The sequence below is a fragment of the Geotrypetes seraphini genome, chromosome 3 (assembly GCF_902459505.1).
Source record: "Geotrypetes seraphini chromosome 3, aGeoSer1.1, whole genome shotgun sequence".
Taxonomy (NCBI): Eukaryota; Metazoa; Chordata; class Amphibia; order Gymnophiona; family Dermophiidae; genus Geotrypetes; species Geotrypetes seraphini.
This window is the reverse complement of record NC_047086.1, coordinates 43,711,130-43,723,755: the sequence shown is the minus strand read 5'-3', so window position 1 is coordinate 43,723,755 and position 12,626 is coordinate 43,711,130. Positions and strand designations below refer to the sequence as shown.

The window sequence follows — 12,626 nt, the reverse complement described above, 5'->3', positions numbered from 1 at the left end:
AGACAGCAGATGTAAATTCTCAAAATTAACACAGTTCAATCACTAAACATAAGAACATAAGAATTGCCGCTGCTGGGTCAGACCAGTGGTCCATCATGCCCAGCAGTCCATTCATGCGGTAGCCCTCTGGTCAATGAACAGCGCCCTAACTGAGACTAGCCCTACCTGTGTTTGCTCTTGAATCCCTGGAGGGTGTTATCCCCATAACAGGCTCTGGAAGAGCATTCTAGTTTTCCACCACTCTCTGGGTGAAGAAGAACTTCCTTACGTTCTTATGGAATCTATCCCCTTTCAACTTTAGAGTACCCTCTCGTTCTCCCTACCTTGGAGAGGGTGAACAACCTATCCTTATCTACTAAGTCATAGAAAATGACGGCAGAAAAGGGCCATAGCCCATCAAGTCTGCCCACTCCATTAACCCTCCCCTAACTACCCTCCTAGGGGTCATGCTCTGATGGCATCACCTCTACACTACCCTCGTAGAGATCCGATGTGGGCATCCCACTTTTTCTTAAAATCTTGCACACTGCTGGCCACGATCACCTGCACTGGGAGCCCGTTCCAGTGGTCAACCACTCTTTCTGTGAAGAAGTTCTTCCTGGTGTCACCATGAAATTTCCCGCCCCTGATTTTCAGCGGATGCCCTCTTGTGGCCGAGGGGCCTTTGAGAAAGAAAATATCATCCTCTACCTCGATACGGCCAGTGATATACTTAAATGTCTCAATCATGTCTCCCCTCTCCCTACGTTCTTCGAGAGAGTATAGCCGCAATTTGTCCAGCCTATCCTCCTGAAGTCTATCCCCTTCAGTACCTTGAATGTTTCGATCATGTACCCTCTCAATCTCCTCTGTTCGAGGGAGAAGAGGCCCAGATTCTCTAACCTTTCACTGTACGGCAGCTCCTCCAACCCCAACTGAAAGTCTTTGTCTTCCCCCAGGTAGAGCTACCCCAGGCAACCTGGGGACCTCTGTAGCACCAAGCCTCTAAAAGTGGACCAAAAAGCTAGAAAATAAACCAAAAGCAGAGCAGATCAGAAAGACACCTTCAACATATGTGTAGAAGGGGAAATAGAAGCAGGAGCACAGACCAGAGATAGAGGAGGCGAAGCCATAAAAGGTAGATGATGCCTTCTACACAACTCACAATTAGAGGTGAATAACCAACCCACTGGTTCAAGATTCATGCTTTTTTCACTAGAAATTGAAGTTTTCCTGACACCACAAGTGATTTCATGCAGGGGTTCTCAGCTGTCATGAAGCTATCTGTAACCTCTTTCAAACAAATGAATTTTCAGCAAAAATGTATTTATGTCCTTTAAGTCTCAAGCAGGAGATGAATAAAACCCTTTACTCCAATTCAAGGTAAGATAACAAAAAAAAAAAAATGAACTTCCAAGTTTCCAATTTCTCTACAATTATAAGGAGTAGGTTCAAGTCACCAATGGTTTTCTTAGTAGAAGCACCAAGCATAAACTACTACAAACAACTGATCTTGTGCATTGTAGTCATGGAACATACTGGAAATGTGCAGGCTTTTTCATAACTTCTAAATGAATTAGAACATTTAAATGAATTTAATGTTAAATCTCTTCATTAACACACCAGTCAGTATACAATATTATACAGCCAAGTAGGTCACAACTACATGTTTTACACATTAACTGGAACATTAAAGGAGGATATCACCACTGTTTCTGTAACCTTCATTCTTCCTAATAACTCCCCATCACTACCTAACCTCCCTTAGACAGCAGCCAAACTACATTATCACATATAGGGGTTCTTTTATTAAGGTGCGCTAACTGGCACCTATTATATTCTATGGGCACCTTGGCATTTAGTGCACGCTAAATCGGTTAGCGCCTTAATAAAAGGAGCCCATAGTACAAAATAATGTTTTTAACTACTGCACTGGGTTCTTTCACCTTTACTCAGAAAATAATAGATCTCTGAACAATTAAAACAAGTCCTAAGCTTCATTCAAGCAGTAAAAGGAACAAAGCCAGGAAATAAGTGTCTGAGACAGCACTAAAACTGTGAAATACTTACTGTGGTTATGAAGAGGGGTACTGGAGGCCTGGGACTTGTTGCCTTTTCTTCGTCTTGTCGTAAGCTGAGACTTGGAGCTGGGGGTTGGTGACTGGTCAGAAGCATTTGTCGCATCCTCATAGTCCTCAGAATAAGAAAAGTTGCTAATTTTATCATTGTTGGAGTTTCTGTCACAGTCAAGCTCCTGGCTCCTTGTTCGTCCTCTGACCTCCATTCCTCTTATCACCCTTTTCCTTCAGACTGTTTTTCTAGGGCTCTATGGGAGGTTTATCATCATTGAATTACTTCTACATAGACTTCTGGAACCAACAGCTTCTTGCAGAAAATCAGTTATCCTATGCTCAAAGAATGGCCTTCGAGAGTTCATACTGGCAGCTGCTGACACACAAAAACAGTATAACTCACCACAACTGCAAAAAAAGAAGAGACTCCATTTCTCAGCCAAGTATTGCCAGCTTAAACCCTACTTTCCCCTTTACAGTGGACATCGTTAAAAAACCTGAAACTATACATCTCCCTCGCTCTAAATGTTCAAAATTTTCCCTACCCACTCTTCAAGAACTAGAGAACTTTAAATACATTAAATATAAAGGGTTCCAATTCAGAGATCATTCCACCAATTTTTCTAAAATGTTTTTTTTTTTTTTTCATTTTTTGGACCCGATATTTTAAATCTGATCTGTACTAGTTTAAGTACAGGTATCCTTCCAAAAGAATGGAAAGAAGCAGTTATTCATCCCATTATCAAAGACTATACAATCTGTTCACAAGAGGTTTCAAATTATCGACCTATTTCAAACATCCCTTTCTTGGCAAAGCTTACAGAAAAGATAGTTTTCCGCCAAATCTCAGATTTTGTAGAACAAACAGAAGTTCTCCATCCAAACGAAACCGGATTCCGTCAACATCATTCCACAGAACTTTCATTTATTGAGTTGACTACTAAAATTCTCTTATCACCTCGACCACCACCAGTCTGTCTTACTTATCTCTTTAGATCTATTATCAGCATTTGACACGATTGATTATAAGCTTCTTCTGTCTCGTCAGAGTGAAATTGGTATTAAAGACTAGGTCTTGGACTGGTTTTTATCTTTTTTTACAGATCGTTCTTCCAAGGTAGTGTTTAATTCTACATCGTCGGATCATTTACTACCGATTATGGGATTCCTCAGGGTTCTATTTTATCTCCCTTACTTTTCAATATTTTTCTGGCCCCCCTTTTAACATTAGGGCAATCTATCGGGTTTACAATGTTTGCTTATGCATATGACGTCCAACTAATACACCCGATAGATCTAAATAATCCTTCAGAAATAAAATTTATAAACCAAAAATTGGAAAAGATTAACTCCTGGTTGGACGTACATATGCTATCGTTGAACATTGAAAAATCCAAAGTAATGATTTTTCCCAACAAGGAAGGACTTTCCTTGCAGACCCCTCTTACATTCAAATCTCAGTCTATTAAAACCGTACCTTCACTTAAATTACTTGGAGTAACTTTTGATAACAAATTTAATTATCATCTTCATATCAATACAGTGGTCCAACATTGCTTTTATCGGCTCCATATGATCAGATCATTATCGAAACTATTAGATGCCACATCTTTGAACATTTTGATTCACTCTCTCGTGATATCGTACATTGACTATTGTAATGCCCTTTATAAAGGTATAACCAAAAAAAAAAAAATACAAAGACTTCAGATAATACAAAACACTGCCTTAAAAATCATATTCAATGCAAATAAATCTGACCATGTCACCCCCTTGTTGCAAGAAGTTCATTGGTTGCCAGTGGAACACAGAATTATTCTGTTAACATTTAAGACTAGACAAAACAATCAACCTGAATTTATAAATAATCTTCTTACCCCATATATTCCTTCTAGGTCCCTAAGATCAACAGCTAATAACCTTTTATCTATACCGTCACTGAAGTTTATATATACAATGAGGTCTACTATCTTCTCTGTCTCTTTGGAATAGTATTCCAAATTATTTACGCGAAGAATCAAATCTTAATAACTTTAAGATGAAGCTAAAGATATTTCTCTTCCTTGAAGCCTTTGAAATCCAACTGTCCTTTTAAGGGCAATTGAGCAAAAATACTATTGAGCTTAACAGCAGCCCTCCCTAGTGTTTTTTCCCTAATTGTTCTCTTTTACTTTGCCTAATGTTGTTCTTGCCTTTTACCTTTTGTTCTTGTTTGTCTTTGTTTTTAATAGCTTTTAAAAGTTTTTTATAGTTACAGTTTGGGGACGTATTGTCACCTCAAACTTGTATTTTAGTTAATGTTTGTTTTCTGTTTTTACAAATTTGTATACCGCCTAGAAGGCTGATTGGGCGGTATAAGAAATTTTAAATAAACTTGAAACTTTAACCTTTATGTAATGAAAATACATATTTTAACTAGAAGCATGGAGGGGCATAATCAAAAAAAGCGTCTAAGTCCCCTTTTGGCCTAAGTCCCTAAACGTTCAACCCAGAAGCAGGGAAAGTGTCCATAACCAAAACAAACGTCTATGTTTTGATTATGGCCTTCCTCTGCCTAAACGCCCAATCTCCACTACGTCTACAAGTACCCCCACAGCACATCTACACTTTTTAGCCATAATGAAACAAAAACACGCCTAGGCCACAAACGTCCAACAGAAGGGCTTTTAGGCGAAGGAGGAGCCAGTCCTTCGCCTAAAAGCTGGATTCTGTAACCGGTGCCTGTCAAAAACAACACCGGTTACAGAATCCCCCCCCCAACAATCCAGGCAGGAGGGTGCCGAAGCCCTCCTGCCATGTCAAACCGCGACCCCTCCCCCCTCCCGACAACATTGGAGCAAAAGGAAGCTCAAGCCCTCTTGCTCCCCCGACTCCCCGACACAATCGGGGCAAGAGGGAGCCCAAGCCCTCTTGCCCCGCCGACTCCCCAACAATATCGGGCCAGGAGGGAGCCCAAGCCCTCCTGGCCCTGGCAACCCCCCCCCCCAGCTAGTTGTTCGGGCCAGGAGGGAGCCCAAACCCTCCTGGCCCAGCCGATCCTGCCCCCCCCCCCCCCCCCGACAACATCGGGCCAGGAGGGAGCCCAAACCCTCCTGACAACGGCGACCCCCTACCCCGCACAATACGGGCAGGAGAGATCCCAGACCCTCCTGCCCTCGACGCAAACCCCCCTCCCCCCAACGACCGCCCCCCCCAAGAGCCTCCGACCACCCCCCCAGCCGACCCGCACGACACCCCCACTCCCCTTCCCCGTACCTTTGGTTTAGTTGGCCGGACAGACGGGAGCCAAACCCACCTGTCCGGCAGGCAGCCAACGACGGAATGAGGCCGGATTGGCCCATCCGTCCCAAAGCCCCGCCTACTGGTGGGGCCTAAGGCGCCTGGGCCAATCAGAATAGGCCCGGGAGCCTTAGGCCCTTCCTGGGGGGCAGGGCCTGAGGCACATGGGCCTAACAAGCCGCCTCATCCACCCAGAAAAAAACGGGTAAAGGTAGGAAGAGAGGACCAAGAAGCCACCCTGAAAATTTAATCTTGAGAAAATACACAAGACGCCACTCACGAAGCAGCAACACTTCTAGTGGAGTGGGCCTGAAAGGAAACCAGCGGCAGCTTGCCGCAGGTGACATAAGCTGCGGAAATGGCCATACGAATCCATCAGGCGATAGAGGTTATAGATGCCAGCCGACTATGCTGAGGTAGAGCTGTCAGGACAAAGGGGAGATCAGATATCCAAAAATCATTAGTCCTCTCCAAAAGTGGAACTCTCCTGACATCTAACTTGCATAAGATCTGATCCTTTCGTTCAGAGCCTGGCAATGAACCTTCTGGGTGACATGGAAAGCAGAAACTACCATTAGTAGAAAGTAACATAGTAGATGACGGCAGATAAAGACCCGAATGGCCCATCCAGTCTGCCCAACCTGATTCAATTTAAATTTTTTCTTCTTAGCTATTTCTAGGCAAGAATTAAAAGCTTTACCCGGTACTGTGCTTGGGTTCCAACTGCCGAAATCTCCGTTAAAACCTACTACAGCCCATCTATACCTTCCCAGTCATTGAAGCCCTCCCCAGCCCATCCTCCACCAAACGGCCATATACAGACACAGACCGTGCAAGTCTGCCCAGTACTGGCCTTAGTTCAATTTTTAATATTATTTTCTGATTCTAGATCCTCTGTGTTCATCCTACGCTTCTTTGAACTCAGTCACAGTTTCACTCTCTACCACCTCTCTCGGGAGCGCATTCCAAGCATCCACCACCCTCTCCGTAAAGTAGAATTTCCTAACATTGCCTTTGGTACAGTAGAGAACAACTCCGGTGTCTGTAATACGGAGAAAGGGTCTACGCACGAAAAAGTTTGAAGCGCCAAAATATGCCATGCCAAGACAAAGTGACCAGAAAGACAGTCTGATATCAGATCCAGAAGAGTAACAGCCTTCAGTGGCTCGATGGGGCTTCCACAAGGCCCTGTAGGACGATGGTAAGATTCCACAAAAGGAAAGGATGATGCAAGGGAGGTCACAAATGAAGCGCCCTCTCAAAAACCTGGTCACATCCAGATGAGCAGGAAGCAAACGAGAACTCCTGCGTGTCCTGAAGCACAAAATTCTTGCTATCAAAACTTTAAGGGTGGCCAACACTAAACCCCTATCTAAGACTTCCTGAAAAAAATCCAGGATCACCGAAATGGGAGCCTGCTCAGGCACCACCCAATACTTAGAACACCATTGTTGGGAAGCCTTCCAGGCTGAGGAAAAAGAAGCCATAGTTTAGGGCAGGAGTAGGGAACTCCGGTCCTCGAGAGCCGTATTTCAGTCGGGTTTTCAGGATTTCCCCAATGAATATGCATTGAAAGCAGTGCATGCAAATAGATCTCATGCATATTCATTGGGGAAATCCTGAAAACCCGACTGGAATACGGCTCTTGAGGACCGGAGTTCCCTATCCCTGATTTAGGGTTTCTTGGACTTCAAGAGCATCAAGAGGACCTCCTCTGAATAACTGTGCCTTATCAAGGCTGAGCACTCAAGAGTTATGTCAGAAGACCAGAGCGCTGTGGGTCTCCATGGACACCGGATCCTGACGAAGAAGGTTGCGAGGATGAGGGAGGTTGAGCTTCCTATCCCACTGAAGACTGACGAGATCCACAAACCATGGACAATCAGGCCAGTCCAAAGCAACTAGAATCAAGAATCTGGGATAAGAACTTAAGAATTGCCGTTGCTGGGTCAGACCAGTGGTCCATCATGCCCAGCAGTCTACTCCTGCGGAGGCCCCCAGGTCAAGGACCTGAGCCCTAACTATCTGCATACGTTCTGGTCTAGCAGGAACTTGTCTAACTTTGTCTTGAATCCCTGGAGTGTTTTCCCCTATGACAGCCTCCAGAAGAGCGTTCCAGTTTTCCACTACTCTCTGGGTGAAAACGAACTTCCTTATGTTTGTACGGAATCTATCCCCTTTTAACTTTAGAGAGTGCCCTCTCATTCTCTCTACCTTGGAGAGGGTGAACAACCTGTCTTTATCTAAGTCTATTCCCTTCATTATCTTGAACTTTTCAATCGTGTCCCCTCTTAGTCTCCTATTTTCAAGGGAGAAGAGGCCCAGTTTCTCTAATCTCTCGCGGTACAACAACTCCTCCAGCCCCTTAACCATTTTAGTCGTTCTTCTCTGGACTCTTTTGAGTAGTACCGTGTCCTTCTTCAAGTACGGTGACCAGTGCTGGACGCAGTATTCCAGGTGGGGTTGCACCATGGCCCGGTACAGCAGCACGATAACCTTCTCCAATCTGTTCGTGATTTTCTTCTTAATCATTCCTAGCATTGTTTGCCCTTTTCGCAGCCACTACGCATTGCACAGACGACTTCGACTTGTCGACCAGTACTCCCAAGTCTCTTTCCTGGCTGGGGGGGAGGGGTTCTCTTCGAGTACTACACAAGACATCCTGTATTCATGTACAAGATTTTTGTTACTAACATGCATCACCTTACACTTATCCACGTTAAACCTCATTTGCCATATCGCAGCCCATTTCTCGAGTGTGTTTATGTCACGTTGCAATCCTCCTGCGACTTCACTACTCTGAATAACTTCGTATCATCTGCAAATTTAATCACCTCACTCGTCGTACCAATTTCCAGGTTTGCAGAAAGTGAAACTACAGGGGGCTCTACTCTCTCACTAAGGTGGAAGGAGCATGTGCTCAAAATAGTGTTTGGATTTCTGCAATCTCCTGAAGAGATTGAACACCTAGCATACTGAATCCGGAATGGACACTGCCCCGGGCGCTGTTTCGGTGGGAATGCCAGCACTTCTCCTCCTCTCTGCTCACCTACCTCTTCAAAGTCTTTACTGGCAGCGAGCAACATCTCCAAGCTGTTGCTCACACCGGCCTCAGCTCTCTTTCCAAAGTCACTTCTTGTTCACGAGACCAGAAAGTGATGTCAGAGGGTGAGCTGAGCTCGGTGTAAGTAGCAGCTAGGAGATGCTACTTGCTCCTGGCAAAGATTTTGAAAAGGAATGTGGAGGATGCACGTGACGGGGAAGAGTGCAGGGGGTGCATGGTGCAGTGAGGCCAGGCTTTTCCCTCCTTTGCTATGCTACTGCAGTCAGGTAGCATAACTAGACGCAGAAACACTAGCTGACAGAACTGGCTAAAAGAATCACAGAATGCCCCTTCAGAAATTACTGGAAAGAAACTCAGGGCAGAGAAGTAATGTCAGCCATAGGAGAAAGAGGCACAGCAAGCTGTGCAGACATTTAAATTAGCTGGCAGTGAGAGCTCCCACCTGTAGAGCTTGAACATGGATTTTCAAAATGGCTATGGGTGCCAATGACCAAGCTATAAGACTGCACGAGAACATGGTGGCTCTACCACTACCATATCTGAAGGCTCTGCCATGAGTGACATCCCAAACTGGGCCCTGCCGCTGCTGTTCACTTCCCAGCATGACAGCAGCGCTTAATATTCTCAACTGAGACAGAAAGAAAAAGAAACTTAAATGTGTAGCCATCACTGTAAATGGTTGACAGATCTGAAGCAGTTTTCAGTGGCTCAGAACTAATTCAGCTCCCTCCAAACTGTGGCGCCAGCAATTAGATGTCAAAAGATGCCCTTTGTTTGTGAGGAAGGAAAATGGGACCATGGCACAGAGGAGTATTGGGTGGGGGGAAACACCAAGTGTACCCTCTAATGTAGGCAACACAACCTAAACACCCCCAGCTCAACACAACTAAGAAACTCCGAAGCAAAGATGGCCAGGCGTTTAAGAGAGATCATGCATCTGCCTGCTAAAGACAGAGAATACTGGCTGACCAAGGAGCATGACATCCTGTATGACAGAGCTCAGTTTAATGCTCTCTTATCTCCACCTGCTGTTAGATGATCATAACCCACAAGTGCATGGTGACATGCTGTTAAGAGGTCAGTCTACCAAAAAGACAAATATGGCTCTTGCCTGTCTACTTTTTGAGATGTGTTAGCAAATGGGGGTGGGGGGCTTGGTAAAGAAGGGAATACACTAGAGACTATCAGGATGTTTGTGTCTGTGGCAGTGGAATGGGCAGGGAGATGCTAGACTACCAGGCATTTATGGGTTGGAGGAACATAAGAACACCACACCATAGAGGTATCCCAGCAGAGCAATGAGGCACCTTAAGGGGCACTGCAGTGAGCCGCACATAAAAGGTCCCAGGTACTACTGTTTAAGCCCGTTACATTAACGGGTGCTAGAATAGATGTGTAGACTTTTAGCACAATGGGTTGCCGAGGCGTTTCTTTCTTTCTTTATCTGTCATTTTTTCTTCTCTCCCTGCCCCCCTTTCTTTCTTTGTCTCTGTCCCCCTGTATGTCTCTGTCTCTTCCCTGCCCCCCCCCCCTGTCTTACTGTCTTCTCTCCCTGGCTGTCTGTCAGTCTTTCTGTCTCTTCTCCCTTCCTTTTACCTCCCATGTCCCCTGTCCAGTAGTAGCCCTTCTCCCTTTTACCTCCCCCCTGTCCAGTAGTAGTCCTTCCCTGCTCCCCCTGTCCAGCAGTAGCCCTTCTCCCTTCTTACCTCCCCCTGTCAGTTCCTTCAGGAGTACTGCTCCCTCCAGCACACACACTTCTCCCAAATTTAAGCAAAATATTCACACCCCCTCCCCCCCCCAAAGCAAAGCAAGATTGCACCCTGATCCCAAACAATCACACCCCTCCCCCCCAAGAAAACCAAGACAGTTTATTGTTCTCAACCAATTAACCCCCCCCCCAAATCAAACCAAGGTCGTTTCCTATCCCCAACAAATCACACCCCTCTCCCCAAATGGAAGCAAGATTGTTCCCTTCCCTTTTCCCAACACATACCCCTTTACCTAAAGTAATGTAAGATCGTTCACTGATTCCCCAGCACACACTTCACCCAAATTAAAGCAAAATATTTCCCTTCGCCAAACAGGCTTATTTGAGAAGTTTAGCTTGTAATCGGAAGCAGCTCTGGCAGGGCTCACGCAGGCTCTTTTCTTCAGATTTGGAAACCGCCGCGGCCAGTGGGTTACCTCGATTACCGAGGTCGGGCCCCTCAGTGAGGCAGTAGGTTGGTACGGCGGCGTTGGGGTATTGCAGTTTGTCGCTGCCTTTCTTTAAAATTGAAAGCGGAGGTGGAGAGGCCGACTGGCTACCGAGGTTTTCTTCCCGCAGTAATCTTTTCTCTGAGGCAGGGACGTTGCTGGGGAAACATGCGCAGGCTCCTACTGCGCATGTGGGGACACGGGACCACGGGGGAGGGGATTGAAGTGCGCATGCGCGCTAAAGACAGTATTCTAGCGAATTGATTGATCGGTGCAGGGACCAGATTTACTTGATGAAAACAGTGCCTATTGGTTGCAGTCTTCCTTTCCTTCCTGCCACTCTCTCAACTGCTGGGTCACTGCTTTCCCCAATCTGTGGTGGCAAGAACTAGAAACCACAACTTTCTCTTCTCCGCCGTTCACTCACTGCTTGGCCATCGCTTCCCTGAATCGAAGGCTTCAAACACATAGAAACTCTGCATGGGGCCATATTCCTGTGTGTATTGCCAGCCGCAGGCTTCTGACTTTTCACAAGGGAAGTTACATCATAGAGGCGGGATCAACGTAGCTGGCATGGCAATGGTGTGTATGGGGATATGGCCCCTGCACAGGGTTTCTGTTTGCAGTCTTCGATTTGGGTAGGTAGCAAACAAGTGAACGGCAGGGAAGGAAAGGCCAAGGTTTCTGTTACTTGTTGCTTTCACAAACTTGCGAGGGCAGTAGTCCAGCGATCCGCCCCCCCCCCTAACTACACCACGGCTTATGAGAGAGTTTTGCATTGAATAAAGATAGCACATGCAAATTTCTCATGCTTATTCATTGTGGGTAGGGTTACCAGATGTCCAGACGGCTTTTCAAAACCTGGCACTTTGTCCGGGTTTTGAAAAGAAATCGCGGTTGCAGATGCCTTCCTGCCCAAATAACAGGGGGGGGGGGAGCTGGGGTATAATGGGGCAGGGATGGGTGGAACTGGGCGGGTTTAGGGGTCTGGATTTTACTGATGTAAAATCTGCTAACCCTAATTGGGTATCCTGAGAACCTGACCGTTTTGGTGTGTCTTAAGAGCTTAGGCTGCACAACTTTAGTGTGGTGTAGTATCCAAAGAAAATTCAAGCTTTTCCTTAAGTTAAACAGTTCGTAATAGTTAGCAGGTAGTTGCTTCCGTATAATAAACTGCTCACAAACCTAAACAGTCACACCTCCTCATCTCACTGTTTAGGCTTTCATAGGAAAAATGCATATGATACGGCTGAGTATGGAAAGCTCCTCATCCTGCCTAGATTTCTCTTTATAACTGGGCAAATCCACTATCCCCTCCTCTCCCTAAAAGAGCCCAGACGCTATGCTGCTGCTTCTCTCCTCAGAGCATGATCAGCAAACAGATGGAAAGGTGCAAGATTCTATCATTATTTCTGGCTCAGTCCGATAATGAAAAGGAGAATTCTGTGATAAAGGCTATATTTTGCTGCCCTTACCCCAGCACGTTTCTATAGAGATGTTTAAATACCTACCTAATATAAATGTGAATGAGTCGAGTCTCTTTCATTTGAAAGGAAACGCTGCAAAGAGAGGGCATAGGATGAAGTTAAAGAGGTGATAGGCTCAGGAGTAATCGGAGGAAATACTTTTTTATGGAAAGGGTGGTAGATGCGTGGAACAGTCTCCCGGCAGACGTGGTGAAAGCAAGAAACTGTCTAAATTCAAGAGGGCCTGGGATAGGCACGTGGGATCTCTCGGAGAGAGAAAGATATCATGGTTACTGCGGGTGGGCCGACTAGCTGGGCCATTTGACCTTTATCTGCCGTTATGTTTCGATGTTTCTATCATGGGAGACCTGGTTTAAGAAGCATGTGCATATAAAAGACCTGACTTCCAAGGAAGTGAGACACCTGTCCTCTTCTGGTGCACACACACACAAGCTCCTACATATATTCAAATTGAGAAGTATCTTGTTACGTACTGATGCAGAGGCCGTTCTTGACCATAAATACTCTCTCCCCTTCTGAGCTATGCTGCTCATAATGCTTCATTGACAC

General features: G+C 45.6%; 1 protein-coding gene across 7 annotated transcripts in view; it reads right to left on the bottom strand.

Annotated features, from left to right (window-relative positions):
- Nucleotides 1-11,106, bottom strand: part of LCA5 (lebercilin LCA5) — a 92,035-nt gene extending 80,929 nt beyond the window's left edge. Inside the window, exons 1-2 of one of the 7 annotated variants that reach the window (XM_033939854.1) lie at nt 11,018-11,106; nt 2,050-2,424 (exon numbers count right to left, since the gene is read on the bottom strand). In XM_033939854.1, coding sequence (XP_033795745.1) covers nt 2,050-2,263 — 214 coding nt within the window. In that variant the 5' untranslated portion in view covers nt 2,264-2,424; nt 11,018-11,106. Of the gene's footprint in view, nt 1-2,049; nt 2,460-10,387; nt 10,865-11,017 lie in introns of those variants that run through there. The other 6 variants (XM_033939848.1, XM_033939851.1, XM_033939850.1 and 3 more) reach the window with 6 other exon arrangements.
- Nucleotides 11,107-12,626: the final 1,520 nt, after the last annotated feature.